We start from the raw sequence: 21,971 nt of genomic DNA, 5'->3' as shown, positions 1-21,971 counted from the left end.
TTTGTTGATTGACTGATTCACATTCATACCAAAATTATGTAATGTATTTGTTCAACAATGTTTTAAGAGAATATACATACAATACTATACTTAAATCAATGGTATAACTAAAAAGTAAAGTAAACTAAATGAAGATTTCGTAATTAAATCGCTGTTAGTTTTGTTCACAGAGGACACACAATACTATTGTAGAAACGAGTTGGATTCTTGCCAATGATTATTCTAATAATATGTATGTAAAGATTACATTAGATACATTGGTTGGGTAATATTGTTAACAATATCTTAAATAAGCTGTCCATTTAATGTACAAAGTCTTAATGTCAACCGAATACTTAAAAAGTTGTTATACAATATGCATGTAAAATTATCGGAACAATTTATCTTCGTATTGTGATATAACATATTCAAATGATGCATTTGGTTACACACGAGGACAATGGTCAGGTGAGGGTGATCGATCGAAATACAAAGGCTTGCTTGAGATAACTTTTGTGTGGGAAGCACTTAGTTTCATCTACGTGTCGAACCATCGATGGCAAAACGATTTATAATACGGTTTTTATATCTTTAAAACGCTTATTCTCTGGGTTAAGAGAAGCATTAAATGTTGTGTATCTATATTTATAACAGCCAGTAGACCACACTATCTTTGCAGAGTGAAAAGATATCCAATATTATTTAATTTTTGTTTAGCTACAATTTTTTGATATTTATATCATTAAAAACTCTGCTGAAATATTTAATTCCTGATTGATGTTGTTTCCAAAAACGTAGAAGAATTTTAGTGATTTGGATCGATACAATTTATCATAAACCTAAAGAGGGAACTGTCATGTTTATTAAAATAATATAATAAGTGTTATATATATATATTAAGTATATTAATGTGTGTCGCATATTAAATAAACATCAAAACGTTATGCTAAAAGGGTAACTGTAAAGCCGAGTAAGGTAATAATAACATTTCGCGTGGACATCTAGCGGTATTCGAACGTTAAGGTGTACCCGCCTAAAATTTATGATCCTTTTTATAAATCTTAATCTTTTTCCCTAACAACTTGTTTTTGTGCATGCCAAGTTGAAATTAAGTCTATAATAGGTACGGATTCGTCATCCCAAAGTCATAGTAAAAAGATTTGTTACTATCTACAAAGAGATCATAAATTAGAAATAGTTTTTAAAATGATATTTAAAGGATACTTGTAGTATTTGAATAAATACGCCTTTCTAACACGATTTTTGATATACCTAACGTTCATTTACAGATTTCTAAATCACTGAGAAAAGACCGTAATATGTAACTTTTTTGTCATATCTGCTTTATGCTTAACGGCTTATACATCATATTTGTATTTTATTCGTCACCCGTGCTATCTTACTTGTATTTTCATTAGACATATAATTTTATTTATATTTCTTACATTATCTTAGGGTCGGTCGTAAAGAGGGCATTGACTTTATACGAGATTTGGTTGGTTAAAGTATGATCCCAATAATTTTATAAGAAAAAATCCAAAAAGTTTTTGGTTAATATTGTAAGAATTTCATGAATTTTTGTTATGTCCAAAAAAGTGTCCTCTCTATTTTGATTCCTCTCTTTGTAGTAAATATATTTTCAGAAAAAGTGTGTAGTTAAAATAAATAGCAAAATGAAAAAACAATATATAATTTTTATTAAAATTTATAAACTTCAAAACTCTGCTCTGAGCTTTCATCTTCATTAACGTCTTCTATATGAATGATTTTCTCAACGTTTTCATTGAACGTCACAACAGATTTCCGCGGTTGTTTCATTTCACCATATTCGTCATTATCATCAGACTCGTCATTACCATCTTTCAGCTTATCTATTGATTGTATTATAATAGGTAATTGAACATCACTTGATATGTTAACAATGGCCTCATCAAGAGTCTCATTTACTTCTTTAATATCGTCTGTTTCGGAATCGAGTTGACTTTCGACCGGTTCTTCTAACATTTCTTGTAGTCTCTTCTCACTCCTTTTTATTTCCTCCATATTGAGACGTGTTTTCTGAGGAACTTCAATAACAGGAAGCTTGGGTGAAGCTAGCTGGGAAGTAGTACTGTTGCTATCACTGAATCTCTCGTAGTTTCTTGTTATTCTCCTAAAAAAAATGCAATTAAGGATATTTTTTTTAATGTACATAATTAAGTCTGGTTAAATTTACCATTTAAGGAAGAACAAGACAGATATCGCAATAATTAAAATTAATATCAGGATAGATAATGCGATGGTTGTAGCTAGCAGGCCTATATCACGTTCCAGTCCGGGACATATCGCTAGACTGTCAAGATGATCTTCTAAAGATAGAATCCTGGCTATGGTGATTGTAGCTACGTTATTATTGTTAATATCACTGAAAAAAAAAAAATGTTTTACTATAATAATTATTAATATTAGAATTGTTCTAGCACTGTACGGCCATATTTTGAATAAATTTATGACGGTAACCATTTTTTTTTTATTTACCCGGTCAATTGATTGATGTCGACTGGTTCACTTTCCTTTAAACCATAAACATATAGTTGCAGAGACGATCCACTATTGCTATTTATGCCTCGTTTCGTTCTATTGGATTCGTCATAGCTATCAGAAATCACAATAGACCTTAAAACCTTAATGTCGTATCCCACCGAATTACTCAAGTCATTTAAAACGTTAGATTCATCCTCCAAGAATGCGTTTCTTATAGTCAGGACGGCAATTTGGTTTTTATTTAATAATTTAACCTGCAAGATGTTTAATTTATTACACAAGGGTAAAACTGTAAATATTGTAAGATTTTAGAACAGTGGTTGTCGAAAAGACTGTTAACTTCACAATAAATAAACACATTATGTAAACAGCTAAGGTCACCCACTCATGTGTTGGTAAACATTGTTCATTTGACCTTATATTTTAAAAATACGACATTTTAATTCCTTGGGGTCGAGAGCCTACTTATGTAATTTATGTATTTAATATATATATTTTTACATTTTATAGATATAAAATAACAAAAATTTCATTGACAACTTGACAATTATTCCAGTTGGTACGGACTCAAATGTATATTTATAAATATTTAATAATATCTATCTTAGTTGACCCAGTCTGTATGTAATATAAGGAAATCCTTATATACACATTAAATATATGCTAAAATGTTTGGAATAAGTTTAATTTAAAGTATACAAAGAATTAAAACTCAACATGAACATGATACTTTTATAAAGATAGGTATTGTAACTTAAGTTTAGTTTTATTAAGTTATTACAAAAAAATATAAAATAAAAAGCGCCCCCTCTAAAAGTAGTACGACTCGCTATGCTAGTTTTGATTCGATCAATTTAGTAGGTCTGTGGAAATGTTTGAGATGTGGACTAACGACATCTGAGTTCAAAAGTGACTTTTTAGTTGAATAAATTTTATAACAAACAAGTTTCTAATACAAGATATAAGATGTCGTTAAGTTACCGCTACTAGAAATGTAGTTCAGCAAACTTTTAATGGCTTTTATTAACAATCGATCCGATAAATAAATTCATATAATGATATATTATTCCGTCCCATAATTCCACTTTTCTTAAATAATATACAAATAATCCATTCAGTTTAATTATTTCGATAATATTGAGTTAAAAATACGTCATACAGTTTTACAGAAGAACATCGAGTTTGCTTGTAGGATAGAAGCTAATATGGACACTTATAAAAAAGAACTAGCTGGAAACTTCAAAAACAATTATATATTAAATTCGTCTAGACTTATTCCAATAAATATTTACCACAATATCTATAGAGCCGTTGTTCCCTTGTCCGTTTTGGTCGATAGCATATACTGTTAAACGGGAATTGTTTTCCAATTTTGCGTTATTGCGAACGTGAACTAAACCGGTATTTGGTGAAACGGCCAGATTGTCTTCCCCGCTCCAATACATTATAGCTGCATTTTCTCCTATATCCTCATCTGTCGCCTGTAAAATATTCCAAGTGGTAGTCATTTATCGTTACAATAGCGTAGACGGTGAAAATTTCGTTGTTAAATGTGCACTATAAAATGCATTTCATTATTATCACCTTTTAAAGAAGTATTACTTACTGTTACTTACTGTTATGAGCATCTGATTTTTACTAACTAAGGTCCTTCAAAAAGCTTTCAAAGGATACTAATGTAAATATTAAGTCGTAGTTTTTTAAATACAATGCGCTGCAGGTACGAATGTCAACATTATTATTCTGACTAAACCTCTGGCTGTATTGTTACGGAATGAGGTTACAGTAATTCTCGTAAATTGTACTTCTAACGAGTTTCTATAGCATTTTTACGTAGTATTTTCATTATTTTTATTTGAGCCTGACACTAAATAATAAACTATTATGAATATGTTTTATGATCCGTTTCAAAAATTCATAAAAAATTAAGTTATCTGTTAAGAACTATATATACTTTATATTTAATATCTGAAACGTGGTGTGTTAACTACTTTAATTATAAAAAAAAATTATTAGAAAATATAGAAAGAAACGTCATCGATACGATCAGTATTCGAACTTGTAATCTTCGGAGTATCGCATTCAAGTTACTTTTCCAATTAAAAAATCGTGTCTTTACTCTCTTCAGTGAATCAAGTATCCTATATAGTTAACCATCTTATTGGAAAGTAGGTGCCATCTATTAGGTTTTCTTAAGAAAATTCTGTGATTGTTTCCATACTTTGTAAATTGTTTACATAATAGCTCAAATTGAATGTTGGTGGTGACATCTTCACAATGTGTCTTGTATACTACAAAGTTTATATTTTAATTTAAGCAGTAGCCGAACATTAATGTAAAAATAAAGTTACACGAATACATTGTTGTTTCTGTTATACTTTATATCTACAGAAAAGAGGGTTTTATTTCAGATAGTTTTCATTTAGTTCTGAGCAAAATTAATGGTCTTAGATATTAAATTATTTACTAGAAGTATCGATAGTAATCTAATAGTACTGTACTGTACTGTGTTGACTAAATTATTAATAATTTTAAATGTAAATCATCTGCTTATACCATATAAAATTTTGGTCCATCATCTTTAGATATCTGCCATACTGGTTTCGAAATAACGTTACTTCTTTAACCATGTATTGTCAGAAAAATGTGATCAGAAATTTCGGGCCGATCAGTTGGATTTCGTGTTTTAATATTTATTTACGACTTCTTTTTATTAAAAAAGAATTAGGCTAATAATTTGAGTGATAATAGTTAAACTAGATGTCTAACTATTTTATTGGTTTTAAATATCAGGATACTAGGTTGTAATTAATAATTTTATGTACCGTTATAGTTGAAACCTTTAATTCTTTAATTAAAACCTTACCTTCAATTCAGCAAGAGCACGTGGAAGAACGAGCCCCTCTATTTCGGACACCGGATATCCGACGTAAATTGTATCATTTTCCTTTCCGTTGAATTTTGGTGAATTATCATTAATATCTTTGACGATAAGGTTCACGAAGCTTCGTCTGGCATTATATAAAATGGTGTCAGTCAGGACCCATTTATTAGGACCGTAGTCGTAAGAATAGAGGTACGAGCTATCGTCTGCGTCTAATGAACGCTTAGCGAAGGCCGGTACTCCATCACTGTCGCACTTAAGTGTTAATTCCACTTGAATCTGAGACAGAGTCATGAAAGCAATTGATTTGTCCTCTCGGTCAATAGGCTTTGTATGCAATCCGTTATTTTCGACGTATAGCCAGGATTGATCTTCGGGGAAGACGTTTGTTAATGTATACTTACAACCCTCATGTTCAGTCTCATTTAAGACAACCAAATTATAATGAGCTTCTTCTTCAACTCTTTCAATAACTATCAAAGGTGATAAGCCAACCTCGCCGCCGCAATCCGGCAGAGCGTCAACACGCAATAGCACCTGTTTTAAAACACACTAATTGTATGATCTAAATTGTAAAGTAATATATTATTACGGTTGGATTTGTCCTTACATAATGAAAAACAAAAATAATTGAATAGTAGAATCAAATTTAAAAAATATTTACATTAGAAAAATGGACAGTAATTTTTTAAGCACCAACTCTTTAAGTCACAAAATCATACATGACTAATCATCCATTAATTCCAAAAAATAAGCTAAACCAGTATCGGTATAGATTTATGAAAAAAAAAACAGAATTATTTATTAAAATTTGGTGAATAAAAGTCATATCTGCTTTGATCATATTACAAACTCACTGATGCTGTAGCTTCAACTTTGCTTTGAACTGAAGTCGCTTTCACATTGAAATTATATATTCCCTTCTCGGCGACGTTTGTTAACTGTAATACTCCATTACTTTCATCTATGTTAAGCCGAGATGCTATGTGATCTGAAAGGTTCAATAGAATGACATAAATAATTATCCCCAAAACAAGTCTTTTTTCATATCTCTAGATTTTATTAAAGATATAACTCGTCAATAAAGTGTTCATTTGATTTGATAGGGTGATAGAAGTTGCGTTATCTTGATTATAAATTGTTCTTAAACCATAAGAAATAATATATATATATATATATATATTTATGTAGAGTAAACGAATTCAAGGTAAAATACTGCAATTTTTATAATCGAAGATCGTTGTAATAAACGAAGGTAGAACAAGATATTTCCGCAACCTATCAAAAATATAATAAATATAGGAGAAGTGTCAGAAATAATTTATGGAAGACCTAAAAGAGAAATAAAGTCCTGGATATGAAGAGTTATCGATACTTATAAGTGCTCATCAGTATATTATAAATAAGCAAGTTGTTCAAGAAATGTTTAAAATATATAACATTGAAGTGTTTATCTAGTTGTGACTGAATAACCTTTGCTTTATTACGTTTTAAAATTTTAGCAGAAAAACCTTTATTTTAATTTTCACAAAACCGAAAAAAATACAGTTCTATTAAACAAAACTGTCAGTAAATTCTTTGTTTTTTTATATATATTTAAAAAAAATAATTTCAAACCAGAATTTTAACATCAAATTATAGAGGGACGAAGATTTAAAAATTTTAATTGAGAGTTTAATTTTTAAAAAGTCCTACTTGCGTCAGTTATTACTCTAATTTTTTTTTTATATCTGTGACACTTGTCGTGTCAAGACGAATCTAATGTAGCCATCAAAACGTCTAAGCTGCAGGTTATGTTGACAAAAAATACATCCACTTATATTACATTGATAGTACATAATTTAAAAAGTACTTTGATTTTATAAACTCATCTATCGCTTCAGGTTTTTTACTTATCAATTTTTGTATTGAATTTAAAATAACAGTTAAGTATTCTTATAACGCACAATATATAAATTGATTATATCTTATATGAATGTATTCATCATATTTATGTTTCTTTACACGTCACTAAAGGAACACACATCTCGCCTTTTTGTATAATAAAAATGTACATATATAGGAAAATATTTGAAGAGTCGGTTAAGTTAAAATGAAATAATATCCGTATTTATATTGGCGTAATAAATCGGATGATAAAGATTTATTTTAACTAAAATGAGTTAAAAATATATATTTTATATACAATCTTTCAGAAATTAATTACCAATGATATTATTAAAGTATATCTATGACTTTATTCGTTTAATCATCATTATGTTTGGAAATATTAAAGTATTATGATTTATTATATATCTTAATTAAGATTACCTTAAGTCTTTGACGTAGGTGACATTATAAATTTAAATGGCAAAGGTAAGTAATTATTCGCTGGTGAATTAAATGGAGGAAAAATATTGGTTATTATATTTAAAGTTAAATAAATTTGAAATAAGAAATTTAATCGCTTGCATTAAAGTGCCTCATCGTTTTTCGACCGAAGATGGTTAAAGAATGATAATGTATTTTGCTGAAAATATTTATCAGGCGTTAAACGGTTACTCTTTTATAAGCTTTCGGGACTTGTGAAATACACAAAAAATATTCCTGTCAAATGAAACTAATATTTTCAGATAACTACGGGTAATTTATTATTTGAAAAACTTATTCTATACGTTTCGGTTACTTAATGTTATTCATCTCAAGTTATATGCCACTTTATAAGTGCGGAAGTTTGTAAGTAATGTGGAATGTCGGGACGTTCTTTGGTCATACACGAAAAAAGCAGTCTGTGGTTTGTGTTACAATGAAAAGTGTTAACTCTAGCTAATCATCTAATTTGAATAGGTACAAAGATACAGCTTTTAAAAAAAAAAAATTTCGATATTTTTAAGAAAAAAAATCATTTTTTCTTAAATTACTTTTCCTTCTCGCTGCTAATTTTATATTAAGAAATGAAATATTAAAGTAAATTAAAGCATAGAATGAATATTTATTGGCTCATATATCTGACAAATCGCCAATATATAGTGAAGAGTCACACGAAGGTTTTAATACATTTTCATTAGTATAAGTGCCCTTACGTCATTACTATTAATAATTGATACCGATAATTACTGTGTAAGAACAATAAACTACAATCTGTATCACTTTGAATAAAGAAATAAAAATGATTTATGTGTAATAATATAATATATTGAATTTCGTTACTAGTATAAATAAGTTATGTTTAAAGTATGTCAAAGTAATTCATAGCTCAAACAATTCTTTTTGTTTTTTTTTTTCTTCGAATGGCTTACAGGATTTATATAATTATAATTTCAAATGAAAACGAAATATTGATATGTGAAAGATTTCAAAAAAATAAAAATATTAATTTGAAAAAAATCTAGAATAGACTTTTTTGTCACTTGTTGTGTATGTTAGCTCTATCGAGAAAAATTCAGAAGGAGACTTGATATTTCTGTATTAATTCCATTATTTGAAATACTGTAAAATATTCAGGCAGATTGACAAAGTAACATATTGACAAGTAAATAATTTTAACAAGACTAGAAAATAAAAGGGTAATTACCGTTTCGCTCGTCCTAATATCTTTTTCATTTAAATTTTTGAGTTAATAGCTCATCATATATATATAAAATGTTAGTTTTAATTATGTTATATGCATGTAGAGTTTTGTAGGGATTGATAATTTTTATATATTAAGTAAACGTACCATTAGTGACACGCAAGGAGTACGTGACAGCTTCATCATTATCAACCGTTGCTTCAACTTTTCCAATTTCTCCCGTCTGTTTGACATCGGCCCAAAAGAAGTAAGATTCTGATTTAAATGCTATCTTTGGCAGATCCGGATTATCTGTAATAAAGATACAATACAAATTTGTTTTACACGACGTTAAAATAGTCAAAAATAAGTACATTGTTGTTATTTTATTCATTTAAATATAATAACAAAAAAAGATCTATGGTTTATTATTTTATTTTGTAATGGGTAAGGAGAATTATAATAGCAGTGAACTTATGATCTTCGTCCTTATTAATTTTACTATCACAAGTGTTCATTGAAATATTTCTAATAGATAACAATTAGTATGAAGGGAAATCGTGATTAATAATACTCGTCGATAAATCATGCATCATATGAACCATTAATATGTAAAATATGTATTTTTTATTTTATTTAACTTCATTGAATATTTTGGTCTGTAGTATTGTGTTATACAGATAAAATATATTTCAATTGAGAAACCATTTTGATATAAATAATAAAAAAATCCACTAGACAATGTTGAGTAAAAATAGTCTTAAACAATATTATTGATGACTGGATTGCCTTATCTTCTTATCGCATTAAAAGTAAGTTGATAACAAATTTATTAAATATGTCTTAAATTATCAAAGAAAAACTGTAAAAGAAGCCTTAAACATTTAAATGCAATTATATATATAGTTGCTTTTAATTTATTTCATTAATTGTATCTTCATCATTTTGATTTCTTTTTAGACGTAGTTTCCTTTTTTTTTAAATACAATAATGGAGTCATAGATAAAATTATTACTTGTATAAAAAAAAATGAATAAATATAGACTTTATTCGAAAATTAATTTCAAATACTTTTATAAAATAGATTTGAAGGAAGAAAAGTTGCTGGGTAAAAAGTTTATGTTAATGTTTGAAATTTTTGTCACTTATCCCTACGTCAAGTAGAATAAACAAGTGTTGAGTTCAAAAACTATTCAATAAAACCTGATTGCAATAACTGAACTGAACTGAACTGAAAACAACTTTATACATACCTGAAAAACTGACATCTATTAAAAGTACTGACTTTGCACTCCCTGCTTGTAATTCAAGTGCTATGTGGGTAAGCTCTCTCGGAAATTCTGAAGAAGACGTTGTTGTGACTTTTACAAAGCCGTTAATGAATTCCGCTTCAAAAAGTCTCGAGTTTTCTTCAAAAGAGAAATACACCAAATAAAAAGAAATGCTTCCCTTTGGGCTTTTAATAAACATAATATTCTGACACTTACCACCCGTTATTAAAATATTTGTTCCATTAAAACCTGTCAATGTTATGGTATCGTGTGAGAGAATGTCATCCTCTAGTTTCCCATTGTAAAGAATTTTATCAAAGAATACATTCGTCTCCGGAGATCCTGAAACATATTAAGGAGTTTTAACAACCTTATTGACCCTGTGACGGTTAACCTAAACTTAACTCTAACTTAATCTAACGAACGAAAACCACATATTTATTTAATAATTCCTAAGTCCACGTCTGTTATTCTTCGTTGCTCAAGCTCAAATTAAATATTTATGTATCATAGAGAGATAAGATAACATTTTATCAACATAAGCTTTGAATGTTTACTATTCAATATTTTAATTTATTTACTACTCATGTAAAAAAAGGTTTTGCTGTTCATAAATATGGTGGAAATAGCAACGAAACGAGATAAATTATATAAATATACCAATAATATGGGTGATATTTTAGTTTTAGTTTAATAAGGGGAGGAAAAACATTTTTCTTGTATTATAATTGAATGCATGAAGTTATAACACCTTAACAAAGAAAATTGCATATATGTATATATTGCAAAAATAAGGGTAAAATGAAATGACCTAAGCAGAGTAACCGGGTTCCAAATGTCAGCTCAACTGACTCAAAGCAGCTGGCCGGCTGTGTTTCGCTCGAGTAAAGATATAAGTTCATCAAAATTTAAAAACAAATATTTATGCCATACTAAAATACGTAGATTCATATTTCATGGGTTATATATTTTGCCAACATGGATTTCTTAATTTCCATCTCATTTTAACGGTGATTTCAAACAAATACCCACGTTTGATATATCTGGATTTTTGTTTTGCTTCGTGCTTCCATATAATCATACCAAACTTACTTAATTTTCATCTTTATACAAGTACCTGTCATAGAAATAAATATTGCAGCGCTTCCTTGTCTGGAGTTTGGTTTAAGTGCTATAACGGGGAACAATAAGTAATTCTTCTTATGTCCTTCACTTGAACTTCCATTGAATGTCAGTGTGAAATTATTTACGTCTGTCTCTACTAATTCAAAACCTTTCGAGTCTTCTGCAAAAATAATTTCGGTAAAACGGTTTTTATTCGACTGATTAAAAACTTTTAAACCAAAATAATTATAGCACTTTATTTTATATCCACTTACCGCTGTCGAGTAAAAATGTCACAGTTTCGTCATAACCTTGGATGAGGGTTATTATAGATGAGAATAAAAGGCCAGTATCTTTAGAATACTGTCCAGTGTAATAGGCTTCGCTAAATACGGGGGTAATATTTTTATACTGTCTATCTTTTATTATATTCAATACGGCAGTGGTATGTCCACTTACAGATCCGACTTCAAACACATTTATATTGAGAACTAAAAAGTCATTGTTTTCAAATACTTCTGGCGGCGCGTCCATGATGTCAATCTGTATAGATTCAGTCTGTTTAGAGATCGTAAAATACGATGCGTATTCTGCAACTTATATAAATTTCTATTTCATTATCTAAGCTATTGTGAAATAAGATAAGTTTTAAACGTATTAATGATTACCACCTCCGGTTATATTGAAATCCATCGCTGACGTAATTTCGGTCCTGAGACGAATCTCTTCTAGTTGTATTACTCCGCTTTCTATACTTCCCAAATAGCTGACATGTTCAAATTGAAGAATTCTGATATTGCTATTTTCTGTGAGAAAATTAAAAATATAAAATTATTATACATTGTTTATTAAAGAAAAAAGTGTTTAGGACGCATTATGTCACCTTTCGGTAGATCTATATATATGACTGCTCTTCCATCAACCGTTTCTGGTTTCCTGGCAAAAATTGTGATTAAAAATTGCTTGTTTTTTTCTGTGATGGCCTCTGGTATAGGATTTGAAGTATTTAATTTTAATATTACAGAATTGCCATTTTGTTCCAACACAAACCACTGTGAATATTCTAGAATAAATGTTTATGATATAAATTACAAAATTTTTCTCTATTATCTATATATATATATATATATATATATATATATGTATATATATCTAAAAATCCTACCTTTTTCTAAATTAAATTCTACAGTACTATCAAAACCTTCCTGTAATGATATTACTTGTTCAAATACTAATCCACCATCGTTAGTGTAACTGCCGCTATAAAATGCTTGTTCAAATATGGGACTACCTATGCTAGTTCTATTGATATACACCACTACTACAGTTGTTGCTGGAATAGTCCTTCTTCTTGTTGCTTTAACTTCTAAAGTAATAAAATTCTGTCTTTCGATTTCCTCCAACGATACATTACTGTTTAGTATTACTGTGATAACATTGCTTGAATAATTTAAGGAAAATTTATCTGAATGGTCTGAAAATATGATAAGGACATATGATATTATTCAAACATAATTAATTATTTCTATCTATTATATTGAACATCTTTATAAATATAGGAAATAAATTTATTACAAACATATAACATAAAGTTTGTAAATCATATACTGTTTTAATTACTTGCATATTGTAGAAATTATTACCTCCGCTTAGAATAAATGTAGTTTGTGGCGTGTAACCATATTCAAGTATTATATCTTCTACTATAAGGACGCCCTCTTTTAAAGAACCACTATAGGCATTTTGGGTGAAATTCAATACGCCTAGCTCTGTCATCTCTAAAATAGTAAATACATTTCTCTGCATATATAAGTATTTTGCAAACGCTTATATTTTGAATATGTAAATATTACAATAGAAATAAATACGTTTTTAACGTAACGTAATAACGTAAGTATTTAAGTCAACTAATTATCCTCTTAAATATTAAACACATTTTGTAGGATCAAACCTGGTGGAAATGTAATATACACTGCTGCATTTGCTCCAACTGTTAGGGGCTTTCGAGCCACAACATTTAATATGATAACCTTTTCATTAAATATAATATCTTCTGGTATAGTGGAGTTCACAACTAGTTTTATTGTGTTGAGACTAGTTTCTAAACTAAAGAATTCTCTGTGGACTGAAATACATTTAAAATATTATTTGATAAATTCAATGACATAAAAATACAGTTTTTTTTTTACATTGAAAATTTCTATCTACTTACCGCCAATCAATTCAAATGTGACAGTTTCGTCAAAACCTTGGATCAATGTCATATTGACGGCATTTAGTTGATCATTCTCGTACTTTACAGAATAGATCCGCTCGTTAAAAATGGGAGTTAGATAGTCCTCTTTTATTATTCGAATGACGATATTTGTTGAAGTTGTAATAGCTTTCATTCCAAATGCAACGAGAGTCAATACAATAAAGTCGTTCTCCAATACAACTGTCTCCGGCAATTCCGTTGTTACGGAGACAGTTAGGATGTTTTGATTGTTACTTACGGAAAAGTGATTTGAAAGATCTTAAATAAAATATCGGTTAGTGACGGTGCTATTTTGTTTTAATAAAAACAATACTTTTAAACTCACCGCCAGTTAAGGTGAAATTAATGTCTGAGGCATATCCTTCGGTTAGAACAATGTTGTTGAGTGTTAAATTATTCTTTTCTATTGTTCCAATATACAAATCCTTTTCAAAAACCAAAGATCTAGCTGAAAAGGGGTGTTAACAAACTAATCTAAACAAATTAAATAACTTAGCTTCAAATTTAAATTATTATGCTCTTAAATATGTGGTTTTCGTTCTGAATTTGTTTTTTTTTACAGCTAAGACTTAAAAATAATCATAACGAAATAGTGAATGTGTATATATATATACACACATATACACAATTTTATTCACTATATTATTTTATCCACTAATATACAACAGAGTAGACGCTTTTTCAGCAACATTATAATGTTGCATCAGAACAATATAAACATAGAATCATGAATAATGTAATACAAATGAGGCACAAATATTATTAACATTACAAGTGCTGAAATAGAACATGATGCGATTTATCACATTTGTTATTTTCAAATATGAACTTTAAAAATTTGCAGCAGGTGAAAATTTTTTAGGTACTTTAATTGTAAATAAATTTATTTATGCAGACTTAAATTAAGAGAGATTTAAAAATATATATATTAAACCTGATGGCACCGCTATATTGATTGTAGCATGTGCTCCGACTGTTCTTGGTTTAACAGCAAGTATGCTTAAAATAATATTTGTTTTCATCAATTCTTCAGGTGTAGCCAAAGGTTTAAGTCTTATTCTTGCTCCATCCTGCGATATTTCGAAGAATGTGAAGTATTCTAAATACACAGATTAATATTAGTAAATATATTTTATTTAATTGAAGAACAATATTTTGAATTCGGTGTAAGAATTAACAGTTTTATAGTTTAACTTGCCTCCTTCTAGAGTTAGGTTGACTGTTTCATCAAAGCCTTGAATTAATATGATATCGTCCATGACAAATCCCGTTTCGTTGCTATAATTACCATTATATATATATTTTTCAAATACTGGAGTTATGGTATCTTCTTTGATGATTTCTAATACTACAATAGTTCTTGCCTTAGTTCGGTTATTTGAGGCTAGTACTTCCAAACCAATAAAATTATTATTTCTAATAACATCCTCCGTCAAAGGATCCATTGATAATTTTATGATATTTGATAGAACAGTCGCTTTGAAAGAGTATTCTGCAAAGATATTTCAATTTAATTAGAAAAAAAATTCGACAAATAGTTTTATATATCAATATCTTAACTACTTACCACTGCTTATTTCTACTGTTATATTGGAATGTTCATAGCCTTGTTTTAATATTAAATCTGTTAGGTTTAAAACGTTATCAGTTATTTTTCCTTTGTAAATAGCTCTCTCAAATTCTAACTTAGTATCTGTAGAACAAAAGTAAAGCTTACTTCAGTTAAATTAAGACTAAAAAGGATAAAAATATTGTCACTGATAAAAAACAATAAAAGAATCGTTACCTATTGGTAATTTCAAAATAACCGCAGCAGTGGCACCACTAGTGTACTCTCTTTCTGCTTTTACAACTAAATATATCTGTTTTTTTTCATACAATTGGACTGGTATCGATTTATTCATATTAAACTGAACTTTGTTACCGTCTACGATCATATTAAAGTATTCAGAAAAATCTAAAAATAGACAACAATTAAAAAAAATGTATATAAAATAATTAAATATATACATAGTATTTTTGTATAACAAAAACCATTCCACACTAACCGCTTTCAAAACTGAATTTTACTTGATCGTCATAACCCTGTTCCAAATAAATGGTATCTTGTAATACAAAATCGCTTTCCCTTTCATATGATGCCAAATAAAAAGGTTGTGAAAATATTGGCTCATCAGGAAATTGAAATTGATTGTCTGCTTTGATGATAACCGTCGTAGTGTTTGATCTTGCCGGATCGCTAGTTTCGTCGACATCCTATAAAAGATAAAGATCATTCTGTTTCCTAAACTGTTTTTTTTTTATTGAATGCAATACATGGTCATAAAACAAAAAGTAAAAAAATCTCTATACTATTATTGGGAATGTTTTAAAAATATTTTCTACTGTATGTATCTATTACCAAGTCGCGTTTACGACATGAGTATAGATTTATATATTTGCATGTTATAGATTTGTAAAAACTATGTGGATTTAACATTTTATTAACTTTGATTTTGAATTAGTGAAACTTGTATTTGCATGTCAAAATAAAAGCTATGGATGCCAAATAAACTTTTGAAAAAAGGACTTTCAAATAAATAATTTATAATATGACAACAGTCGTACAGCGGTTGAATCAAGTGACGTAATAAAGTATATATGTTACCGTGGCCGTCAACGTCAGTGTTATTTGCTCGGGTATATATCTTATCAAAGTAGTCGTTCTGAGTATCGATTTAAATTCTTTTGGAACTTTAGAAGATGGGTCGTACGATATTTCAAAGAGATCGCTTCCATTCAGTTTAAAATCAATCCTTCGAGTGGTAAGATCTATATCTCTGACAACAATGTCATTTTCACAATTGGTGACCATGAATCCAGGCGGAACTGGTAGGACGATGTTAAACTCGTATTCCGGTTGCAGAAATATAGGGTTATTGTTGTTTGTGTCTCTTATGTTTATAATCAAAACCTGTTAAAATAATTAAAATAGGTATTCAATACTAGTAGTATTGTGCAATTTTTGAATTCAAAATATCAGGCAGGCTCATCCACAGCATACAAGTCTTTTGCAAACATTCAAAGATTTGTTAGAAAGGGATACTACTTTTCAGGTCACTTATACTACTTTATATGCAATAATAGTGTAGAATAGTATAGTATAGTATCCCCCAGGGACCTTCAGCACGAAATTTGAGAGGTAGATTCCATTCCGACCACTTACCGGTTACCCTTCTCGATAATGTAATCAATAGGGCTAGCAGCATTAGAAAAGTCGGAAAAAAAAATACGGGAGTTATATTTTTTTTTAATAATCGTCTATTATTACTAAGAACAGAAAACCAGTTTTATTTCTGACCCTTTTTAGACAAATATTTGAGACAATAAAGAAACGAACAATTTAATGAAAGGAAGAAGAGATAAAAACAACATCACGTAGATTAATACAATATCCTGATTAATTTAAATTTTTCTTTACCTTTTTTAGTAAACAAATTTAATAGAAAGCACTATTATATAACCTTTGATATCTTAAGAGACATATGATGTAGATAGTCGTAAAGTGACGAATAACAATTTTCATTAGCTATTTATGAACGGTACGTTTATACAAGTCCTGTAGATTCTTGGACTAATTATAGTATAAATATTAAAAGACTATTAAACTTACAAAACTCAGTCGCGAACCACTTGTACATCCTAAATTTACTGTGTATCTCATAGTCGTTTCGGTTTCAACTTCTTCATAATTGGCAAAGTTGTCGTTGGTACCGATGGTAAGCAGTGAGTTATTTAGGAAAATATCAAGATACGGTCCTTCCTTTAGACCTTCGTTTTGTATTAAAGAAACGGGTTCTGTAATAAAAAAGTTTTCTCTGTTGTTGTATTTTATTTGATGAGTCACAAGGTATACTGAACAAAGACGTTACCTTGAATATTTTGAGTATTACTTGAAAAAAAGATGCCTCTAAATGTGTCTTTTATTTCTCTTGTAACAGGAACGCTCTGGTCTACGTCTTCTACTGTGCAAGCTGAAATTTATTGTAAAAAAATCCATATAAAAGTAGATCACTCCGTCGTAGAATATCACACGTATTTTACAGACACATTGTATTTACGTATGTTAAATAGACTTATATAGTTTTGATCAAGCAAAACTGAATAAAAAAAATTATTTAGTATTTTTTTTTATTAATTGTCTTTGCATTTTCTTCATTTATTTCATAATGATTTTTGATATGTTCCTACACTAATATTGTTGTACGTTAATACGTAATAATTAATACGTGTAGGAACTCAATTCAGAAACCTGCTATGCTTTTTTGTTACATCCTGCTTTTAAAATTTCTTTAAAAATACTGTAGCTTGCAGCTTATTTCTATTAGTCATCGGTCTACTCGGTCTTCAACCTCTTCTGTTCCTTTTTTGTTAAAGATCGGATATTTTATTTATTTTTTAAGTTTTTTAATAAACTTTCTATAACTTAAGTATTATTTTATTGTCTTTTTTTGCTATGTCTTGAAGTGGTTGCTTGTAACTTTTCTTTATCTTTAAAATATTAGGTTATTTAAATTAATTGCTTAGTATCTTAAGAAACTATTATCTTATTTGTATGTTTATGTTGCTTGTCATTATATTGAGGGAGATACTTACTTGGTTTAAATTGATATTTAAAAACTGTTTATGGGGCTTGCCGTCGTTATTACATGGGTACCTTGCAGATACGTCATAAGCACCATGATATGGTGATGCTTTTTTCACTTTTATCGAACGAAATGGACTGGTATGTAATTCTATCCTCACTACCATTTTGGAAAATACTCCGGCATATTCGTCGGTTAGTATTATTTAATACACAAATGATAAATACAAAATATGGAAGCAACCCCATACTTTTTAACCAGTACTAACAACGTCTTATATTCTCTTTTAAACTTATTCAATACACACTCAGATACATAAACGCATAAACAAATAATAATATAATGTTATAAATATAAATACTGTTGGATTACAACAATAAATATATATTTTTTATTTGACAACATATTTTTATACATGACATCTTGTCTGCCCATGGTCCGAAAAGGTAACCGAAAACTCGGGAGTATGTATTTTTTTAAAGAGACGAAACCTCTCAGCATTCCATGGATTCATCGTGCGGATGCCGGGTTCATCGCGTGGTACTTGCGACCCAGGTGTAGGTTAGGGTCCCCTATCCTACGCGCGTTAAACGCGCACCTGCACTGTCCTCTTCTCTCTACCCTTACCAAATTTGAAACGAACCTGGTAGGGCTTCCTTCGACGCACGTTCCAAATTGAAATTAGTTCTGGATAGGCCCAAGTCCAGTCGAGAAATTTTGCCATTTTACCTTTCGCTCCCACTCCTACCGCGCACAATTCCACGACGAATCTGTTTATAGTGAGCTCGTTACTGAGCTCGTAATATTTATTGAACTTGATGCTATGGTCTTTGGGGATGTTGATTTCCCAAGGAACCGTGAACTCTATTATCACAACGGGCTTTAAAATTCGCGAATACATAAATATATCTGGATTGGAGGACGACGCGCAAATATCCCTTGGGATTTTGTATTGTTTCTCATACGTTCCATCATTATAGTCCAATCCGAAGCCGTTTTAAGGATAGAGTAAGGCTTGACGTTTGATTTTGTAGCCCTAGTGCCTTCTTTCACAAAACCTATTGATCGCTTGTTTGTGGTTATTTTTTTTGCCAATTCAGACGTGATATTAGATAATTATCGTAAATCCAAGCTTTTTTGACGTTATTTATCGGTTGGTTATTGACCTTGTTAAGATCCTTCAAAAAGCTATCTACTATTCCTTCTTAGGATGGAGTACGACCTATATTATCTATATTACGACCGAGAAATTTTAAAGGAGCATTTTCCGTGATCGTAAAAACGCATTGACCGCCCAACGATAATCCCGGAATGTATGAGGTATATTTTGTATTTCGCCTATCGAGACACAGACAGTGACAGTTATCTGTCACTCGCTTTTTCTAGCATCTTTTAAGCTCTCCAACAACAAAGTGTTGTGTTCTAGGCGCATGCCGGGGATTTACCGGGTATTTCTGGATAGAAATCCCCGGTAAAAAACCCTTCTGTTGATTTGGCCTAAAATACCTGTTGTTAAGGATGAACCGCGTCATTCTTGTTTGTAAAACCGAGAAAAAGATTTTAGCTACGGTATTTGTTAAGGCTATGTGTCTTGCATCTTTCGGATCCGTAACTAAATCTTTTAATAATACGCGTATTAATCGGAAAAATATTAGTTTCATTTAAACATATTCTTGTTGTGCTTTCGTTTGCCAAACTTTATGCAAAACGTTATCATACTACTTCCTATAGGTATTGTTAAATAACCATTACGATTTTGGTCATAATTTTCAATGATACACGAAGTCTTAATAAGGTGATAGTGCTATTTATAAATTCTTGTAATATTTTATATGCACTTTTTAAACAATACCAAGTACATATAATTTTTTGATAAATTTAATGTTATATGTTATCTTTCTTATGATTCTGATATCTCACTAAACTAACTAGTTTATAATATAATCGCACTGATCATTGGAAACATGGTGAACGTCATGTATATAAATTAATTTGTCATTTTCTGTATCATTTTCTATCTCCGATAAAGGTCATTGCTGCTAAAAATACTTTAATTTTTTTTTTCAATATAATCTTCCTTAATTGTTATTAATTTTATGTATTTTTAAATTCTATTTGATATAATTTCCGTTAATGTGAAATTATAATCGTAGATTGCAATTAAGTTATTGTGTTGTCGTTATACGTTTCATTGTCTCGTTTTAGAGGAAAAAAATATTATTAATTCCTGTATAATATTGTTTTATTAATATAATAAAACCAAATAAAAATATACTGAATAACAACTATAATATATTATAAGATTAATTATATCTTTAATTATGGTTTTAGGCAATGCACTTGTATGAGTTTTATTATGAAGAGGCGATATTGTTAATCTTTTAATGTATCTATTAAAACCTGATTATATTCTAACGAGAGGTATGCTTACCATGACTGTGGTGAAAAAATCCAGATGCTACAAGTATCACTACAACTCTATAAGCTTGCTTCCACATTTTTCAGCACGCTCGTACATCACAGAAAAACTATACAAGACACTAGTATTTTCACATCTAATAACTATGAGATCTTTGAACTTTTTAAATGATGTTTACACTGAACAAAGAAAAAACTATAAAGCGTAAAACAACAGTTTCAGATATGATTATATACAAAACTAATTGTCGGCGTGTTTTTATCACCTGCACTTATACTGATATAAAATGATGACGATTATTAACTATATCTATAGATTCATATCTTTTGCAGGGAAAATGATAGTCTTTATCTCTAAATACTTATATATAATAACAATATGATAACGCATATTTAAAATTCCTAATAGTTGAACAGATTTCTCTAACAAAATGTTATATTTTTCGTTTTATATTTAAATGCTGAACCAATTTTGTATGATTAATAAATTGTATATAAACTTTGTTTGTTGAATAATTAAGATGATAAATTCAAATGAAATACAAACTTTTTCTATATGAAATAAAATGGTTTTAATTTATTGAGAAAAAATCGTGAATTGATACAATGTGATGAACTTAAATGGTCAATAATATAGACTTTGTTAAATAGCGTAAATGATGTCTGTCATGTTCTTCAGGCGTAACGAAATTTCGCTAGTGAAATGCAGTCCAATTAGATTAAGGTTTAAATGTTTGGAATCGGACGAATGAAAACCATGATTAACATGACGAAACATGATTTAGAAAATGGTATCTGAGAGAAATGATTAGTGTGTTTAAAATGACAGATATAATAACTAACTGGCTTCTATAAGTAGCTTGTGTTATTTGAATTTATATGAAAAAATTGCTATCGTATGCTTGCGTTGGCAATACATGAATTGAAGTGACAATTTGTAACCTACACGTTATTATGATGTGTGAGCTGTATTACCCACTGTAAAGTGACACTAAAATCCGATACGTAGTTATTGCGTGAAAATTTAACTAACATACTCAAACAGTTTTCCATTTCTTACCCTAGTAAGATTTTAAAATATCCGATTGATACAAATCTATGACACAATTTACTACAGTCAGTACCAATACGTAAAATGTGAAGTATTACCCGTAATTAATAAATATTTTTTTATAATTTTTATTAAAACTTTCAAACGATCTTAAAATCAATTCTCTAAAATATTAAACATCACGAAACACCACCGTTTTATGTTCACATATTCAAGATCCCTTTGTTGTCCACTCATTCATCAGTCTTTATTTGTCTGTCTCTCAGAGCCTTTGTTCCGTGAAGAGCACCTAGATCTTAAAATTAAGCTGATATCAAAATACTTAACTAG

The 21,971-nt window shown here is 29.4% G+C and overlaps 1 protein-coding gene across 2 annotated transcripts; it reads right to left on the bottom strand.

Annotated features, from left to right (window-relative positions):
- Positions 1–1,653: 1,653 nt before the first annotated feature.
- LOC116765839 (uncharacterized) lies at positions 1,654–20,843 on the bottom strand. 2 transcript variants are annotated; one of them, XM_032655459.2, is made up of 27 exons: positions 20,604–20,843; positions 17,459–17,560; positions 17,200–17,384; positions 16,195–16,500; positions 15,596–15,803; positions 15,334–15,504; positions 15,115–15,240; positions 14,746–15,039; positions 14,482–14,646; positions 13,873–13,995; positions 13,503–13,805; positions 13,242–13,415; positions 12,934–13,068; positions 12,456–12,764; positions 12,174–12,353; positions 11,962–12,096; positions 11,566–11,886; positions 11,304–11,471; positions 10,403–10,528; positions 10,169–10,324; positions 9,084–9,227; positions 6,244–6,377; positions 5,369–5,923; positions 3,795–3,983; positions 2,497–2,756; positions 2,195–2,383; positions 1,654–2,131 (listed from the first exon to the last, which is right to left on the bottom strand). In XM_032655459.2, the coding sequence occupies exons 1-27, from the start codon at positions 20,668–20,670 to the stop codon at positions 1,678–1,680; spliced, it is 5,679 nt and encodes a 1,892-aa protein (XP_032511350.2). In that variant the 5' UTR covers positions 20,671–20,843; the 3' UTR covers positions 1,654–1,677. The 2 variants fall into 2 exon arrangements, with proteins under 2 accessions (XP_032511350.2, XP_032511351.2); XM_032655460.2 differs by having other exon boundaries at positions 11,566–11,880.
- Between the last annotated feature and the right edge of the window lie 1,128 nt (positions 20,844–21,971).

The sequence above is a fragment of the Danaus plexippus genome, chromosome 11 (genome assembly GCF_018135715.1).
Source record: "Danaus plexippus chromosome 11, MEX_DaPlex, whole genome shotgun sequence".
Classification (NCBI taxonomy): Eukaryota; Metazoa; Arthropoda; class Insecta; order Lepidoptera; family Nymphalidae; genus Danaus; species Danaus plexippus.
The sequence above is the reverse complement of the archived record's forward strand: the minus strand, read 5'-3'. Positions and strand labels throughout refer to the sequence as shown.